This window comes from Trachurus trachurus (assembly GCF_905171665.1).
Source record: "Trachurus trachurus genome assembly, chromosome: 16".
Taxonomy (NCBI): Eukaryota; Metazoa; Chordata; class Actinopteri; order Carangiformes; family Carangidae; genus Trachurus; species Trachurus trachurus.
In genome coordinates, this window is record NC_139902.1 from 4,407,084 (window position 1) to 4,426,947 (window position 19,864).

The window sequence follows — 19,864 nt, forward strand, 5'->3', positions numbered from 1 at the left end:
CTCCAAAGATGGCGCCGACGTCCCATACCGCAAAGCGGCGTGACGTCAGCTTCACATTCTCTATAACCACAACACTGTGTGATATACTGTAGTGGTGTATTGATATTTTATGTGTGTAGTGCTTGATGTGTTGCATGTGTCCCGGTGTTGGGTTTGCTGTCTCTTGTTTCTGGTCTCTCCAGGAGCCCCCTGAGGAAGAGGGATCTCTGCTCGTGCCAGTCCGACCTTTCTTGACCGACGAGTTCCAACCAGTTATCAACCAGCAAACATTCTATTCATAGCATCCTAGACTTATTGCTTTTACACTGAATATTTTGTATTTTTACTAATTGTAATAAATTTGTTATTGTTTATACATATTTGCCTCATTGTCAACTGTCCCTTTTGCGGGAAAGATATAAGATAGCCACACTACATGTGAAGGAAAACTGAGGGATCCCCTCTGCCCACCATCAGGGGGCGGCGTTGTCAGACAGTTACGTGGTTATGCTGCTTGTCAGGCACCACAGTAATTTCAACATTCTCTTTCTACGGGACACTGCCCTTGACAGTGTTTTGAATTGAAATGCACGGTTAATTGCCAGGCAAACTCCTGGATGAAGGAGAGTCGGGCAGAGACGACTGAACTTTGTGTGAGGGCAAGTCTTGGGTTTGACTGATTTGTGAAGCAAAGGCTGAATGCAAAGTGTGTGTTATAGGTGGAATAAGCAGATGAACTATCTCTCAACCAATGAACCAGTTTGATCCTTGAGGTGACTGGCAGAGTGACTGATGCTTTACTTTGTACAACGTTGCAGAGCAGCAGAAAGTCAATTTATCATTGTGGCTACCTTTTGAAGGCATATTCTACATTTCTAGAGTTTGAAGAAGTAAATCCTCTTTCCTCTGTTATGGACATTGTTACAGCTATGGAGAGGATCTCACATCTAACTCTGCTTCTATCAGGTCAGTATTACCGTACTCTTTATAGTTAATGTAAATGTAACTCACAGCTAAATCAAGTCTTTGAATGTCTCTTCTTTTCTTTCCTCTCATTGGCTGTTGATCATTTTTACCACTGAAACAAAGCCTAAAGTTTTCTGGTATTTCTTCCCCAGGACTCTGCTCTCTGGCTTCATGTGTCCCTCAGCATCAATATGTTGTAGTGACAACTCCAAAAACCTGGTCTGAGGCTCAGAGCTACTGCAGAGAGAACTGTTTGGACCTGGCCACCATTGATGACATGGAAGAGATGGAAAGGCTTCTTAGAGATGTTGAGGACAAATATGATGACAGCCTGTGGATAGGACTTAGGACAGGAACAATTAAGACATGGCACTGGTCTCTGGCAGACAAAGATTTCTACAAAGAGGGAGAAAGAAATTATTTGGTTGGGGGTCAGAATCAAAAAGGGGACTGTGGTTATTTCCAACATGGGAAACTGTGTAAAACTCACTGTTTAAATAAGTTTTACTCGGTTTGCTATGATGGTGAGTGTCATTCATGCTCATTCTGGAATCACACATTCAAATGCATGCAAGCAAGTTTGTAGATACACACAGACTATTATAGTATTTATATATTTTGTTTCGTTTGTCAGTGCAGTATGAAACTCTTATTTACTTTTGTTTGCTGGGCCTGTTCAGGGTCACTGGTGCAAGCAAAACAGAAAAAGGGTGTTTCAGAATTTAATCTTACTGCATGAGGCCCAATGTGTCCTGCATGATAACTAGCAGTCAGACAAGAGACCACAGAGACTCGCAATCCAGGACACATTCAGCATGGTGCAACACAATAAGTGGCATTTATCTCTCCTTTTTCATTCAGGGAAAAATCTTGGTGAAGAACAGTATGTTCTCTCTAACAACATGGTAACTTGGTTTGATGCTCGGGACTACTGCAGGACACATCACACAGACCTGGCCAGTGTGAGGAATGAGGCTGAGAGCCAGATCATTCAGAAAGTAGCTAAAGACTTGAGGGTGTGGGTCGGCCTCTTCAGAGGCCCATGGACATGGTCAGACGGGACCTACTCCTCATTTAGATACTGGAAACCGGGAAAAGTAAGCAAAGACAGCTGTGCTGCTATGGTGAAGAGTGAATCTGGTAAATGGGGAGCGTTCCTATGTGATTGAGTGCTTCCATTCATCTGTAACTGAGTAAACCACTTCATTTCCTCTTTGTTGGTGATGGTTGATATTCTAATTTGAATCTAAAATTTGAACTTGTAGTTTAACGGTGCTGATGTTTATTTTCTCTATGATAGAAATAATGTAAAACAGCAGGTAACAGAACGGAACACTTTACATCCTACTGTGTCTTGGCCTGTCATGAAGGTCATGATGGAACGTGTTTGTGTCATTATCAGGTCCCATTGTGAGGATCATTAAAGTTAGGATCAGCTCACAAGGGTCAGTGCTGGAACATAACAACCCTGAAGTGGAAGAGGACATCTTAAAGCAAGTGAGTCAAAGCGCACTTTTACATTTGTCATTTAATCTGTCTTGTATCCAAACAAAATCCAGAGGAGATTTACTTTTGCTTAGCCACATTTGCATGTTGGTTTTCCAGGCTAAATGCAAATCAACAAATCTACATGGGGATATAATGAATGTCAAGCTGTTTGGTATATTTTCTTCTAATTCAAGTCGTCTCCTCCTCAGATCAAACAGCAGCTGAGGAACATGAATGTGACTGATGTGACATTAAGATGGAACAGGTACCCTGATGGAAGAGTAGTGACTGAAGATGTTAACAAAGAAGGTGTGTAATGTAAAAGTGGCGTGTCACTTTTCAAAGTTGAGCACATAGCATATGAATTATCACACCCTTCATGTACACTACACACGTCATCAACACACACATGCACATTATTCTCCCTGTGCAAAGGACAGTAGCTAAGTAAACCACACATCATGTATCATGTTGCAGTTATATTGACAATTTTGCTTCAGACTAGTTGTGGCCCTGGGTTTAGTGTTGTTTTTCATTATTGTTTTCTGTCATAGTTAGTTGGAGAGCAATGTCACATTTCACTTGTACCAGGCAGTTATCTACTTTTGCATGTGAACCTACTCTCATAAATGCTAGTTTCAAAGCAAGTTCTATACATAGTCTATAAACACAAAACTCTTTTGTCACACTACATTCACAAAACCTCAGCTTCTTTTTGCAAAACCAAACCATCGCCTCTTAATAGTTTTACCTGTGCTCAAAACCAAACAATGTCGTCAGATTTTGCTCTAATCGGTCAAAATACAGACACAGAGAATCTATTGATGTTTGGTTGGACCCTTTGGCCTCCCTCATTGTCATGCCATACACAAGAACACGGTCTATGACAGTTAGTCCGAATGTCATTAGAAATGATGACTGTCTACTTGCATTCTAAAGGGGTTTATATTGGTTTTCACATCATGAGAAACAAGTGTGATAGGAGTCATTGTGTTTGATGAATGACATGTGTGTTTTATTTGTGTTCATGTTTTACTAATGATAATAAAGTTGTGTGCTTTTCTTTCTTTCTTTCCCCCTCTTTTTTTTGTTGCCTGAATGACAATAAAGTTAAATTAAGTCACAGTGAATGCGGTGGTGGGGAGCTTCTTTCTTCTGCTGCTCCTCTTGTACAAACTTGTCCAGTTTACCTCTCAAAAACCCTTTGTCAGTGTGTCTCCCTCTGAACCTTCCTCAGTTTGAAAATCTCTGGATGCAGCCAAATGTTTTGGATTTAAAAACTGCCCCAATTAGTCGAAATCATGGCAGCATCTCCCAGATTCATTTTTACCTTCCAAATGCAAGAATAATTTGCAGAATTTGATTTGTGAAAGAAGCTCATCCTTAGGGGTGTGTCTTGGCTGGGTTAGAGTTCATAGCTTGTTGAAGAATATGGTGCTTTTGGATCAAATGTAATGGATTGTATGTCCAATGTTAAGCCCATTTTAAAATGTTGATGATTCATTTCTTGAGAAAATTCAAAACCATGATTTAAACTTGCCGGTCTTATTGGGATCAAAGTTGTGTGTGTGTGTGTGTGTGTGTGTGTGTGTGTGTGTGTGTGTGTGTGTGTGTGTGTGTGTGTGTGTGTGTGTGTGTGTGTGTGTGTGTGTGTGTGTGTGTGTGTGTGTGTGAGATTGTTTTTTATTCTGGCTATGTAAAAAAAAAAAGAAGTCAACTTCACTGTAGGTTTTTACCACAGCACACAAATGTTGGTGTGTGTGTATCCATTACAACAAATAAAGACGACAACCAATAGCCTATATTGGTAGGCTATGGGCAGTTGAACAGTGTCACAAACAGTCTAACCATGAACACCACTCCACAGAAACTGAACATTATAACTGTCACAAGGGTAGTATTTATTGCATGATTGCTGCATAACTCTTATCTAAAGGCCAACAAAGTGTAGGCCACTTCCATAATCCATCTTTGATTAACACATTGACAGAGACAAACACCCGACTACAAGCAACACATGCAAAAACAGAACCCAACAACATACATTGAGAACAGGATGAACTACAGTAAAATGTAAGATTAATTAGGTAATGAAAGGAAGTATAAGCACTGAAACAGCATAAAGCACAGAATTGAGATAATGAAATCAAAATAATGAAAACATGTAAAAGGCAAGTAAAAGATTAAAAAATGATATAACAAAATAAGATGAAAATAAAAAGGGTTAAAATAAATAGCGATAAAGCAGATTAAAAAAACATAAATAAAATGTAGATATAACAGCGCTGGTTGCACAGGAAGTTGTCGTGCATTCATTACTTTTTAGTCCACGATTCATTCACATGTACAGTCAAAGAATATCTAGCACATTCTCTTTTGTGGATCTGATTATTTCAGTTAAAGAAAGGGGTGTAAGTAACCGTCATAGCTGCGCCGATGTTAAAGTTGTGGCTTTAAAGCATTCATTTTATTATTGTATGTCTCAGAGCCAGTTGTGGATATATCTGCTGAAGACATAATCCAAGCTTCCTGTCTAAATGTTGCAGTGTTTCCTTTGCTGTGACCCAGTTCTCCCCCTACTTCCAGGACAAGATGGTACGTCCTGAATGACAGCTCAACCTGTGCTAGCCTTTATACCCGAGCGCAAGCAGCTCTGGAAAGTCGTGCACACACACATGCGTTTTAATAGTTATTTCTTGACTTGACTCGTGTCTTCATACTCTAGATTTAAACTATTAAACACCATCATGTCTGCTCCTAAGAAGGGAGACCTGTCTTCAAGCGAAAAGGAGTTGTTTGAGGTTATTACTGCAGGTAAGTCCCCCTCTCCGGCTAACGCTAATCCCTGAGGAAACCATGCATGCAGTAGTTAGTAGTAGTTAGCGCGTGTTAGCTTCTTCGTGATAAGTTAGTGATGGAAATAAAACAGAATGATGTCAGTTTATCACACATGCTGACCTGGGACTGCTTTGTGAAAGCGCACCAGTGCGTTTAATGTTAAATGTAACGACGAAGCTTGCTAGCTGGGCTAACGTTATCTAAGAGCTAATGAGTAGCTTCCATCTGATAGCTTGCTGTGTCCATGTCCCCATCTCAGCTCCCAGGATGAAACCAATCTTTGATGCAGTTTATATAGAAATGTTCGCACTGTATACGTTTAAGAGCACGTGTGCTATGTAACTGATGCATAACGTGACTGAAGACATATCATTAGGGCTGCATAAACTGCTGATGAAGCTATAACTTAGCTGCTCTGTCTCTGTTGGATTAATGTTGAGTTTTGTGCTTTTAGGAAATGTTCAAGAGGCCTCGAGGCTGCTGGGCTGTAAGGATGTTCGAGTCAACTGTTTGGATGAGGTAAATTGAACATGTCTGACAAGAATAAAGTCTCAAAAACAGGCTCACACATTTTGCCTTAGCCCATATGTCTCCCAACTCACATGCCAGGACACTGATGTGCTGTACTGGTGTATTGGTCATTCACTGGTAACATAACACTATAAAAAAAATAGTTAGTTAAATTAGTTATTCAAAAAAAAGTGACAGAGCCGATAGCGTATTTATTCTTGAATTTGCATCTTGAATGTAACCAGAGTGGCTTCTTTCCCAAGCTGTGGCTGGTGCATTTCAGTATTTCAGTATCAGCTTTTACTGAAGAGAACACATGATGGGATCTTTTAGCAAAGCTCTTCCTTTGTTCATTGACATGTGTGGGGGACAAGTGGACTCGTGAGCCTCCACACTCAAGGGTTTTGAAGGACGTCCGTCACGTCCTTCTTTCTTTCTGTCAGTCTGTTGTGTCGACCTGCCAGCATCAGCTGTCTGACACAAGTAGGCTGCTAAGTAACACAACCTGTGCGAGTCTTTTCAGCACTTCAGTAGATACCGGACATATTACTCCATTTTCAGTCCTTTTGTCATGTGAAAAGAGAAAATGGAAAATATCAAACTATGTTGCAAAATTAGCCTTTGTCATATAGCAGATAACTTAACATCTACTGTAACAATGAGAGGTATCTTATGTTCACAGATGTGTTATACAAATAGTACAGATTAATATACATATAAAAAATGTGATGGATAGGTGCCATAAATCCTCAGAGGGGGTTAAAAAAAAGATTACAGCACAGGAATTCATTATAAAAATTAAAAGAAAGGCAAAACCTAACTGAGTAAAACTGAAAAAGAATAGTAAGGATTCATTGGTTGGTTAGAAAGATGATCAATACGTATACAACTATCTAACAAACAAATGATTATGAAATTGATGACAGTAAGATTACAGTTAATGACAGTTGAGGAAGAACCTGGCTGAAAAGCTGTAAAGAAATGAAGCCATCTGTAGCTGGTTGACTTGATAGACTGAAGGAAATGCCTGATCTCATAAACAAAGGCTGAGTTTTATGTACAGTGGGTGATTCTCAATGCAGGAAGAAAAATAGACAGCAGTGTTGGTGGGATGAGTATTTCCCCTGGTTGGTGCAGTAATAAGGAAATATGAACTGCAACAGGTGGAGGTAGCTTCTCTTTGCAGAATGGGATTCAGTTTATGTTGCCCACAAAGCTTCATAACAATTAATAACTTGAAAATATTTGTTTGGCGCAAAAGTCACAAATGGAAAAACAATTAAACTTATACATACAAAATTCAAGCGCCTTTTGATTGTTATATAATTGAGATGTTTTACTAAGATAATTACATGTGACAGAAGTGTTTTTGTTTGTGGTTTTGATAAAAACTGTATATGTTTATGCTGTTAATAGAAACCATGTTTGTTTTGTGGTTTTTCCACATTGTCCATGTGAAGTGCGGCGGATGTGTCAGTGTTGTTGTGTCATCCACAGTATGGGATGACCCCCCTCATGCACGCTGCTTACAAAGGGAAGGCGGACATGTGCAAGCTGCTCCTGCAACACGGAGCTGACGTCAACTGCAACCAACATGAGCACGGATACACGGCGCTGATGTTCGCCGGTCTGTCGGGTACGTCGTGGTGTAACAGGTGGAACGTTGAAGGGGTGTCTGTCGATTGTACGGCCATTATGTTTTGTAAAAGGACAGTTCTTTAACTGTAAACATCTTAATAATGATATTGGAATTCTTAAAGGGATAGTTCAATATTTTGGCAAATTGGCCCATTGCCATAATCGCTATATATAATATAATAGTCATACTCATAGCAGAAGGTTCGTTAACTTTAATTGTCAGTGTAAGCTATTTTTAGAACGGCGGAGCGGCAGGCTGCTCAGGGCTACGCTATGGAGGCTAAAGGATTTTCTTGGTTTCCCTCATCAAACTCATCAAATACACAATCCAACAACTCCAAAACGCTGTCGTGGACAAGTTGTGAGCTGCACATTCACCACGCTATGAGATAATGAAATGAAATAATGAAATAAGAATGATATTGTTGTTTCTGAGGTAAATTCATGCAAAACCGCTGATGCACGTTGCGTTCAGGGACAGTTTTTCAGCCAGCAGACTCTGTATTTACCCTGTATTTACCTGGAAAACGGCTCCGTTTCATAACGTTCCTTTATTATCTCATAGCGTGGTGAATGTGCAGGTCACAACTTGTCCACGAAAGCGTTTTGGGATTTTGTATTTGATGAGTTTGATGAGGGAAACCAAGAAATTCCTTTAGCCTCCATAGCGTAGCACCGACAAATAAAGTTAACAAACCTACTTCTATGACTATAGCGATTATGGCAATGGGCCAATTTGCCAAAATGTTGAACTATCCCTTTAAGATCATGTTGTGCTGTATGTGGCCCCTGAACTAAAATGTTCCAGGCAGCCCACCGTCTCTGTTGTGTGTTGCTCTGACTTTTCTCCCTCTGTGCCCCCCCCCCCCCCCCCCCCCCCCCCCCCACAGGGAAGACTGATATCACGTGGATGATGTTGGACGCGGGGGCGGAGACAGACGTGGTGAACTCGGTGGGAAGGACGGCTGCACAAATGGCCGCATTTGTCGGTACGTCTGGATGCGACGCGTCCTCAGTCGTTGTTCTGCTCATGGGCTTTTTAAATAAAACCTCCATCATCTGGAGGTTTTATTTAATAACTAGAGCTGCACCACATCAGAAAAAAACTAATATTGCAATTTTTTTCCCCGCTATATGTGATGCGATATTAAAAAAAAATACAAGAATTTTCACTAGATGACTTGAATAACTCCATTTAGAAACAATTAGGTTGACCCACCATGATACCATCATATTCTTATAATACCCTTCTATTAATCTTAGGCTTAATAGCCTAATTTTGATAATATTTATATAATATATTTAATAATATCAACATTTTAATAATATTAAAATTAGGCTGAGGCAACGATGTGGTTGTGTGGATGAAGAAGATCCTGAATGAAGAGTGTGTGGCTGACAGCATGTGCATGGGGGGGGGGGGGGGGGGGGGGGGGGGGGGGGTGGTGACTGTCAGCTGACTGCTGAGAGAGAGAGGGAGAGAGATCTCAACCAACCCGACCTGCTCCGGGCCAAAAAGACATACAAATAACTCGGGTTGAGACGGGTCTTGTGCTTCTTTTTTTCTTTTCTTCCATTATTTTTTTGGCAAGGTTCAGTTAATGCTCTTGAGTCGGGCAGCGTGGGGTCAACACCCACGGTTGAGGTTTTAATTATCAGGCCCGTTGAGAACTGTACAGCTGAGCAAGTGACACTGACACAGACTGTTTGACTGCTGTCAGACTAGAATAGCTCTGACTAAACACAAACATGTAACTTACAGTGTGATTATTCATGAATCTGTTTCCCCCTCCTCAGGGCAACACGACTGCGTCACGGTGATCAACAATTTCTTTTCACGTGCCAGACTGGATTACTACACCAAGGCTCAGGGTTTGGAGAAGGAGCCCAAGCTGCCGCCCAAACTGGCCGGACCTCTGCACAAGATCATCATGAGCACCAACCTCAACCCTGTGAAGGTAGAAGCCCATTGTTCACACACAGACTCAATTCATCTCTCTAGTTGCACCATCCTCTAATAGCCTGCCTCTTTATACATTTCTTATTTCCTCCTCCCCTCCTTAAAGGGATAGTTCAACATTTTGGCAAATTCGGCAAATACCTATAGTCTTAGGAGTAGGTTCATTACCTTTAATTGTCAGTGCAAGCTATTTTTAGATCGGTGGGGCAGAGACGCAAGCTGCTCACAAAAAGGTACTTTAGCCTTTCCCTCAAAACTCATCAAATACACAATCCAACAACGCCAAAACGCTCTTGTGAAGAAGTTGCACATTCACCACACTATGAAATAATAACGGATAATTTTGTAACATTACAACACATGAAGCAAATACTCGGTACTACTTTTTTTTTTCTTTTTTGAAATCACTCCGCCTGGCAGCCATTTCCGGAATGTAGTTTCCGGCTACGCATTTGCCTCGAAAACAACTCCATCTTGTAATGTCCACCAGAGCGTTTTGGAGTTGTTGGATTGTGTATTTGATGAGTTTAATGATGGAAAGGCGAAAGTACTGTGCATTAGCTGAGCAGTTCACATCTCTGCCCCGCTGATCTAAAAACAGCTTGCACCATCAATTAAATGTAATGAACCTACCCCTAAGACTATAGGGATGATGGCAATAGGCGAATTTTGCTCTTTTAATCTGTAGTAATAGTAAAGATATTTGAAAAATGACAAATCACAATTTAAAAAAAAATTAGGTTTGATTATTTCTGGATAAATGGCCCTTTTTTTTTAATCACAGATGGAACCTGAAGGGAGTGTGTTGTGTTTTCTTTTTTGTTCCAGATGGTGATGCTGGTGAAGGAGAACCCCCTGCTGGCAGAGGTGGAGGCTCTGGACAAGTGTCGGCGGGTGATGGAGCTCATCTGCGAGAAGTGCATCAAGCAGCAGGACATGAACGAGGTGCTGGCCATGAAGATGCACTACATCAGCTGCTTGCTGGGGAAGTGTGCGTCCTTCCTCAAGGACCGCGAGGACAAGCTGGAGGGACTCATGAAGAGGTGAAGAAAACTGCATCGCGATGAGAAGCTGAGAGGGAGGGAGAGTTGTAACGTGATGTGCAGTTTCAGCGTAGTAGTTGTGCTAAAATCTCCCCCATTTCATCTACTCCATGAATTGGAAAGGAAATAAATTATCATAAAGGGATAGTTCAACATTTTGACAAATTGGCCCATTGCCATAATCCCTATGGTCATAGCAGTAGGTTCGTTACCTTTAATTGTCGGTGCAAGCTATTTTTGGAACGGCGGAGCAGAGTCGCGAGCTGCTCAGAGCTACGCTACGGAGGCTAATGGGATTTCTTGGTTTCCCTCACAAAATCATCAAATACACAATCCAACAACTCCAAAACGCTCTGGTGGACAAGTTGTGACCTGCACATTCACCACGCTATGAGATAATAACAGAACGTTACGAGACAGAGTTGTTTTCAAGGTAAATTCATGCAAAACCGCTGATGCGTGTACCCATTGGGGTCAGTTTTTCAGCAAGCAGTCTCTGCATTTGCCTCGAAAACAACTCAGTCTCATAACGTTCCGTTATTACCTCATAGCGCGGAGAATGTGCAGGTCACAACTTGTCCACCAGAGCATTTTGGAGTTGTTGGATTATGAATTTGATGAGTTTGATGAGGGAAACCAAGAAATCCCATGAGCCTCCGTAGTGTAGCTCTGAGCAGCTCGCAGCTCTGCTCCGCCATTCTAAAAATAGCTTGCACCAACAATTAAAGGTAATGAACCTACTGATATGACTAAAGGGGATTATGGCAATGGGCCACTTTGCCAAAATGTCGAACTATCCCTTTAATATGCCAGCTTACTCTTCAAGTTGAGACACTTTCTTCCTCTTGAAAGTTTTCTCTCCTTACACCAGTCTCTATTTTACATATCCTAGCGATCTCAAAAAATTACAGATCTTACAAAAGAAAGTTATTTGAGTTTTAAACGCTCCCTCTGATCCTCTTTTTTATTTTTACAAACTTATAATGTATGTAATGTAGCATTTAGACCCAACGACAGACTCTGTCATCTCATCCCAGTTTATTCTCCCACTCATGAACACAACACAACTCTTAAAGGGCAAGAAACAGAAACTGAAATGAACAAGTTTTGGTGTAACCTGTAAATGTCCACACTCCACAGATTCGGAATGAGGTTGACAGCATGATAAACGAGTCAGTGTCTCTGTCTGTTAAAAAGATTTAAACAACAGATGTTATTAAAATATATTTAATTCTAAACCCAGTACAGCTGAGGGTTCAGATTATGAGAACTTTTCACTTGCATCTCTGTTTAAAATCCTTTCATGTAGTAATATGTGATGTGTTGTATTGTTTTGATGTTGTTGTGCTCTAGTATCTATGCAATAATCTTAATGTGCTTTAGGTTAGATTTAGCTAGAAATAGGAAATTGTCTTTGTAATTTATGCACATCATGTGATGTCTGGGCCACTGTTTAGAAGCTACAGAGAGATTCTGGGGAGTCTTATTTTACAAAAATGTATGTTGCTGAAACTGAAACTCTGTCCTGCAGTTTGCTGAAGGGGCGGGACAGCGACGGTTTCCCCGTCTACCAGGAGAAGTTCATCAGAGAGTGCATTCGCAAGTTCCCGTACTGTGACGCCACTCTGCTGCAGCAGCTGGTGCGGAGCATCGCTCCTGTGGAGATTGTGAGTTTGTTAAAGAGGCCGTCTAAATGTAAAGGTTTCTGTGTTAATGTTATACAGTCATCATTTGTTTCCCCTCCGTATCACAGGGTAATGACCCCACAGCTCTGTCGGTGCTGACTCAGGCCATCACTGGTCAGGTCGGCTTCATGGACGCTGAGTTTTGCACTTCCTGTGGAGAGAAAGGAGCTGAGAAGAGATGCTCCATCTGTAAAATGGTGAGAGTCGAGACAACCGCAGTGTTTCACTATTCACACTACTCTTCTTCTTACTTAAGAAAATCCCAGTTTTTTCTGTATCTTTTAATACAAATTGCACATGTTCAAATGAAGTGAATTGGGGTGTTTTTTTCCACCAGGTGATCTACTGTGGTCAGGCCTGTCAGAAGATGCACTGGTTCACCCACAAGAAAGTCTGTAAGAAGCTCCAAGAGCAGAGAGAGACGCAAGAAGCAGAAACAGCCAAACTGAGGATGCAGCAGAGCCAAGGTACTTCACCTGTTCAGCACTTAGTGAGGAGCAGATAAATCACTGCAGCACAGTCACAGCAGACTAGTAACATATGAGGTGATGACATCATAATTGTGAAACTTAGACAGAAGTTTATTGTTTAAACACCTTTTTTTTGGACTCCAAGAGTAACCGGTGTCTGTGCAAAACATGGAGTCAAGTTCGGGGAACATAAAAAAAACAAGCTTTTTGGAGCTTTGTTGTACATTTCACAAAAATCTGTGCATGTGTTTTTGTTTTGGGAAAACATTTCCAGAGCTCCATGGAAAAAAAATCAGGGAATCATCATTATTATTATTATATTATTATTCCCATTATTGATAAAAGTTAATGAAAATCTAATAGTGTAATAGTGTGAAATCTAATAACAGTGATTATCAGCTTGTTTGTGTTTTCTCTTGATTTTCTAATGCACTTTTCATAAGAGGATCTATTTAATGTTGCAGTGATCAGCGTCCGCAAAAAAAGACTTGTCATGTAAAATCAAGATTTAAATCTGTCTGGTTAAGAAAAGAAAAAAAAACCTTTGAAAATCTCTCAGACTGATTTAACTCTGAGTCTTGTGTCAAAAGTTTTACCATTTTTATGGGCCAATATAATGATAAAAGTCTGGAGCAGTAAAAAGCAGATGGATAATTAATCAGCTGAAATCCCACTGGGGAAAAAAAAAGACATTATTGTAAATCTTAAAAATCTTGTTGAATTTCCGTGCAATCATATTGGCTTGTGCACAGAGTTTGCCGTCATCATCACATAGGTCATCTCTGATTATGTGGCCCACATATTTTTTATTATTCTCAGCTTCTTTTTTATTATTTTATTTTATTCAAATTTTACTTCTCTTGGTGGTTTTATTACGTTGTCAGGCAATTCTATCTGATATGTTTTTATTTCTGCTGTACAGCACCTTGTAACTCGTTTTTGAAAGGTGCTATATAAATAAAGTTATTACATCTAACTGTGTTCACAACACCAAGCACTGGATCAGCAAGAAAAAAGGAAGGAAAGTCTGACTTCTTATCCTCCTTGGTTTCTACAATCATAACAACACTCTTTTTGGAGTTAAACGTTACGTCATACTGTAGCAGGATCAGATTCTGAGCAATTGCTGTAAACCAACACTAGAGGGAGACATAATGACCAGCTTGGGGTCTTCAACACCTTCACTGACGGTGTCTGTGTGGTTGTGTTTGTGTTTCAGAGGAGAGTTCAGAGGTGCAGGAGGCCACAGACTCCCTACAGGAACTGTCAGTGGAGAGCAACAGCGAGGCCGCCCCCTCAGAACCTTCAAACCCCCCCGCCGCCGCTGCCGCCACAGCCACTGGCAACTGAGGAGCATCTGACGAGTCGCGGTCAGCAGAACACATCCATACTCCACAGACAAGAGACAGCACAGTGGCATGAGACTAAAGCCAGACAGACGAGGACTGGTCCGGCAGCAGAGAGGAGCTGGTATTTATTGTCGGCCCGAGGCGTCTCGAGCGCCGGGCGCCACTAATGAGGAAGGTTCGTGCCACGGCGGCCATCTGTGTGTCATTTTTATATCTGTTTTTTGTTTATTTTTTCTTTTCTTTTTCCAGGACATCGTCATATGTGAATGTGAGACTTTTCGTTAGGCTGGTGTGTTTGTGGTAGAGGTCACTGAGAGCAATTATGGGTAATATTTAAAGAGCTAATGGTTCACATCCACGATGGAACATAAATCTGCCTTAAGAACCTGTAGCAACCGGTGCAGGAAAGACGTGACTGTGTAGCCAATCAGAGCTGTGGTTTTGTGTTTTGTACCAATAACATGGTGGTAGATTGTGAGTGGATAGCAGGGCTGCACAATACTGACCAAAAATGTATATTTTTTAAATAAGGACATAAACATGATTTATTTTTAATGTTAAAAGATGATGTTAACACTCAGGATTTTCAAAATTGTAACTGAAAGTTTGTCTGTTTTTTTTGTTTTTTTTTCTCCATGAAATGCTACATCATTTGTTGACCAAGCGTTGTTGAACGCAGCACAAGAAACATCATGTCCAGGAAAAAAAAAAAAAAAAAAAAACCCAAACAAGTCAGTGATGCTCTTTGATTTATGATGCAGCCTGAATGGACAGAGACGCTGGAGGCAAACAACACGTCAGCTGAGGCGTCGTTTCCCCCGAGTCGTCCAAAAACTTGATCTTTATCATGGTAAATAAAAAACATCTTCACCATTCTTCTGCAGCAGATTTTGATATTTCACCTGTTACCTGTATTTTTTCCCACCACACATTTACTTCTCTGTATCTACAGTTGGAAGTCAGAACCCCAGGCAGATATTCTTAAACAAACATTCAAATGTTGTATTTATATATAGACAGTATATGTGTACAGTTGTGCTGTTTACATACCCTGGAAGGTTTTGTAACTGTCTACCATTGGAAAACATGAGTGATCAGACAAAACCGATTTCTCTTATTTTTAATGGGATTCAAATTAAACTGTTGAGACATCCAAAAATAACACAATCATTAAAAAAAAAAAAAGATCATCAGAGAGTCTGACCAACAAATTTTTGATGGTACCAGACCGTGGTTTGTTATCAGAACCCCTCAATTTCCACTTTTTTGAGAGCTTGAACACTGCTGATTGGCTTTCTCAAATCTTTGGATATCTTTTTATATCTTTTTTCTGTTTTATAAAGTTGAACAACCTCCTCCCTCAGGACTTTTGACAGTTCTTTTGCTTTTCCCACGGCTCAGAATCCAGCAAGGTCAGTGCAGCAATGGATGAAATGTGCAGGTGTTTGTCAAGAGCCCAGAATCTCATTGACTTTTTATACACAGACACTAATTACAAGCAATCAAGTTACAGGCATGGACAGTTCCCCTGAGTAGTGATTTAAACCAGTCTGTGTCAGTCTGTGTGTATATTATCAGGGTCAAACTTTGAGGGTAAGTAAACTTTTGATCAGGGCCATTTTGGTGTTTGCACTTCATCATTGGGATTCAAAAAGATCAAACACAGTTGTGTGATAATAAATGGCTTCGCTCAGCCACTAACTCTGAATAAAAAAAAAGTTTTGCTCTATGGCCTCATTAGCTGTCACAAATCATATTGTAATTGTGCACTAAAAAAACTATCATGGGAAAAATTAAGTGCTATCTCTACAGAATACATTATTTTACACACTAGCTATAATACATACTTTGAATTATTAATAATCTAAATAAATAACTTAGCAAAATAGACTATCTTAATAAAGAATTATTCTAACTCAAGTCAGTAAATAAAGTTGAAGTATATAGTACTTTCACAGATAAAAATCACAAAGTACTTCTCAATAAATGGTAATAGACCAAACACACTGGGGAGTGTTAATGGGTGTTTCACAGACACTTACTAATTAATTCAAGTCATTTCTACTTTTTTGTTCAGTACTTTATAAAACATTTAGTAAAACACTCACCAACCATCACAACATGTCTGAATCATTGTAGCAGTGCAGCGTAAATGTTCATCTGAATAGTTTCTTAATCATTTACTGACACTTAACATAACACAATTATGTTATGAGCCACTGAGTTCTCCTAAAAAACTGATATGTTATTGATATAATACTACCGTTGTATATATGAGACAACAGATTTTAACTGTGTTTTTGAATATCAGTATAGAAGAATGCATTATGAATGATAAATTAAGTACTTCATGGTGCCTAATTAATGCTCAAGCTCAACAGTGTGTAGACACAGCTCACTTCTCCCAAATGCTGTAATTATTAGAATTTTTTCTCTGCTCATCCAGATTTTTAATGAGCTGAGGTGAACGAGCTTAAAGCTGTTAAATGAAACAGCATTTTACATCTTTTCTGATCACTGGTGGTTTAACATCCTGTTGTTTCCCTGTTCCTGCTCCCATCAGTGGTGAGAGCCTTATTTTGAAAGGAGCATCCTGTTTTACTTGTTTTTTTTTAATGAACTGGATAACCACAGACCTCAGATCAGTTTGAGCAGACCTGAAGACACAATGTTACAGTGGAGAAACCGGCCGTCATCGTCCTGGTCTTCATCTCTAGTGTTTAACTCGCCTGCCGAAGGCCACGGTCTGGAGGACACGGTGACTGTCCTGTCTGAACATCTGGAAGGACTTCCTCCTCTCCTCTGGCTTCACCTCTGCACACACAGCAGGTAGAGACCAGACTAACTGACAGATGTTTGGAACAATCAGGTGTGAAATGTGACGTGTGTTTTCACCTTTCCTGTCTAAGACCTGGACCGAAGGCAAACAGTGGATCGCCTGGTGTCGATACCCGGGTTCATGGGAGATGGGGTTGAGGAAAAAAGCTGCAAAAACACGAAAAAGAACAGTACAGTCACATTTCAGGACCTCTGGGTGGATGTGAACATCAGTGGAGCTGCTGCTGCTGCAGGAAAAAGTCCTCACTGGCGCTGTGGAGCTGCTGCATCCTCCTCAGCTCGTGCATGGTGTCCTCCAGACCTCTGATCCGGTTGTTGTGGAGGAAGAGGAGACGCAGGCAGGTCAGATGACTCAGGGCTCCTGAGTGAGAGAGGAGGGAGGGACAGTCAGATAAAGCTCTACCGTCTCTTCTAAAGTCTGTTTGTTTAGGATTATCTGATCTGCACAGATTTATTCCTGAAATAGGTGTTTTACGGAGCTATTGAATAGAAAACGTAATGAGGGACCACTTTTACAGAGAAAGGATATAAAAGGTAAAAATCAATTACATCATTTATCATTTATCACTGTTAAAAATAGCAAAAGTGCTGGCAAGGTGCAAGGATTAAAATATTTGAAATTATTAATTTGAGTAAAAAATTTAAAGTAAAGCAACAGCATTTTTAGCTCTGACTTAAAGGGATAGTTCACCCAAAATTCAAATTTCACTCATTATCTACTCACCCTCATGTCGACTAAGGGCTGGGAGAAGTTTCAGAGTTATCCGTGCCTTAATTTTTTTCGGAACAATTTCTCATGTTGGGGCTTCATTACAAGAGGGACATTACAGACGAGCACTATGGAGGTATTTGGATGTTTTTTTGGTGTGTCTTTTTGGACAAAGAAAAGTTAGCTCCGTTCGCAACCGTCATATGGACATGCAGTGCTGCACGGAGCCCGCTGTAACTCGGAGAAGCCATGGAGGACTCTGAAACTTCTCCCAGCCCTTAGTCGACATGAGGGTGAGTAGATAATGAGTGAAATTTGAATTTTGGGTGAACTATCCCTTTAAAATGTTTCCTATCTTAGTAATTAGTTTGTTATATATAAGCACACAGTTATGAATAACTCTGAACTAATAAGCTCATCGGTAAGACTTTATAATAAGTACACACTATTAAGCATTAGTTACGCATAAATAAATACTGAAGTCTTATAACGCATGAATACTCATTAGTATGTAGTATTTAAATACTGTTAGAGCTTATCAATGATGAGTAAAACATTTAAAGCAGAAGTAAGCGGAATGTTTGTGTTAATATAAGTCTTAAATAGTTATATCTTCCGACAGCAATCACTTATATAGAGTGTTTGGTCTGAAACACGGGTCTGTCAGTCACTCTGCTCTGCTGTAAGCCGAGGAGAAAACTTTCCTTGTATCCTACAACCTTTATCCAATGAGGAGAGAGAACGGCATAAAGGGGCGGTCCTCTCTGTGTGTGCAGCCAAGGGATGCGTGTGAATGTGGTGACGTAGGGACGAGGGCGGGGACTGCTAACTCCATCTGCTGACAGGAAGTTAGACAAAACCACCGGATCACTTACTTCTGCTTTAACTGTGTTTATAAACGACAAACTAATGAGTTTTCATGTGTTATAAATGATGAATTCAGTATTTAATGCTTGACTAATGCTAAATAATGTGTACTTATTATAAAGTGTTATCAGCTCATCTATAGTAGGCTAATGATTGTATTTTTCATACTTGGTTTATAATTGATATCATATTTAATGTATAAATGCTGAATCCATCATTTTGAAACGAGAGAGAGTTGGTAATAAATGACATCCTAATTAGTATCTATAAGGTTTTATAAATGAATAAACAATGACATTTTACTGGCTTCATGGCGACAGAGAGAAGACAAGGTCACATTCACCTGTGATGGACTTGATGTTGTTGTTGTGAAGGTGAAGTTCAGTCAAGCAGCAGTTCAGGGAGCGACAACTGAGCTCTCTGATCTGAGGCACAACAGAAGTAAAGGTCAGTTTAAGGTTTAAAAACATAAAACCTGTTGTTGCATTGCAAAAACTCAAAATCTTTCCAAGAATATTTGTCTTATTTCTTGTCAAAATGTCTCAACTAATGTCTCAACTTGTCAAAACTAAAATAAGATTCATCACCTAAAAATCAACTTTAGATAATTTTTACTTGTTTCAAACAAATTTTCACTTGAAATAAGTAGAAAAATCTGCCAGTGAAAACAAGTTTTTTTTGTGCTTGTAATAAGAAAGAAAAATTTGCTCCCCTATCAGATTATTTCAAGTGAAAATATGCTTGAAAGAAGTAAAAAAGTGTCTAAAAACAAGCTACTTTATTAGATTCGTTTATTTTATTACTTTTATTAGAGTCTTATTTTAAGTATAATGAGATTTGTTTTGACTAGAAATGAGACATTTTGACTAGAAATAAGACAAATATTCTTGGTAAGATTTTGAGTTTTTGCAGTGTGTTGTTGTATACCTTGTTGTTATTCAGCCACAGCTTCCTCAGAAAGTGAAATCTTGATAAGTCGGGGACACTGGTGAGTTTTCTGTTCAGTTAAAGTCGCATGTGAAGTGAAACTGCATCACTGAATCGGTTTCAAACGCCACAAAGAAAAGTCAGTCTTACTTTGAAGTGAGGCTGAGGTGGCAAACGTCAGCGTCCCTCCTTATTCCACACTTGTGCAGAAAGTCATTTATCTCCTGTGTTCAGAGGAAGAAAAGAAAAGAAACTCACATAATGTCAAAAAGTAAAACTCATATGTCTTTGCACTAAGGTTTAGATAAAGCTGCTCACCTCGCCCACCTCCATTGTCTGTCACTTTTGCATTTCCAGTTGCTCCTGTTGCCAGGAAACGACAACAACAAAATGAAATGTGATTCTCCTGTTTTTCAAAAGATTATACTTTTTTTTGTTGGTTTGCCCTCCATGCACAGTGTCAGTGTTATCTGAAGTTATTTTATTAAGCAGAGATTAGAAATAAAACGTTTCCTTCCTCACCTGCAGGGGAGGTAGTGATCCAGCAGAGGGGGGTGTTTCACCAGAATTCACATATGAATAAGGTCAACTCAGTTT

General features: G+C 39.9%; 1 protein-coding gene across 1 annotated transcript; it reads left to right on the forward strand.

Annotated features, from left to right (window-relative positions):
• Positions 1-5,012: 5,012 nt before the first annotated feature.
• Positions 5,013-14,666, forward strand: ankmy2a (ankyrin repeat and MYND domain containing 2a). Its single transcript, XM_083989133.1, has 10 exons — positions 5,013-5,247; positions 5,726-5,790; positions 7,279-7,417; positions 8,310-8,408; positions 9,217-9,377; positions 10,208-10,422; positions 11,954-12,089; positions 12,176-12,304; positions 12,445-12,574; positions 13,797-14,666. Exons 1-10 carry the CDS (start codon positions 5,181-5,183, stop codon positions 13,925-13,927), a joined length of 1,272 nt encoding a protein of 423 aa, XP_083845259.1. The 5' UTR covers positions 5,013-5,180; the 3' UTR covers positions 13,928-14,666.
• Positions 14,667-19,864: the final 5,198 nt, after the last annotated feature.

Coding starts and splice junctions, on each gene's coding strand:
- ankmy2a (XM_083989133.1), top strand. CDS start 5,181: ATGTCTGCTCCTAAGAAGGGAGACCTGTCTTCAAGCGAAAAGGAGTTG. Junction 8,409..9,216: donor ACAAATGGCCGCATTTGTCG/GTACGTCTGGAT, acceptor CCCCCTCCTCAG/GGCAACACGACTGCGTCACG. Junction 10,423..11,953: donor CTGGAGGGACTCATGAAGAG/GTGAAGAAAACT, acceptor TCTGTCCTGCAG/TTTGCTGAAGGGGCGGGACA.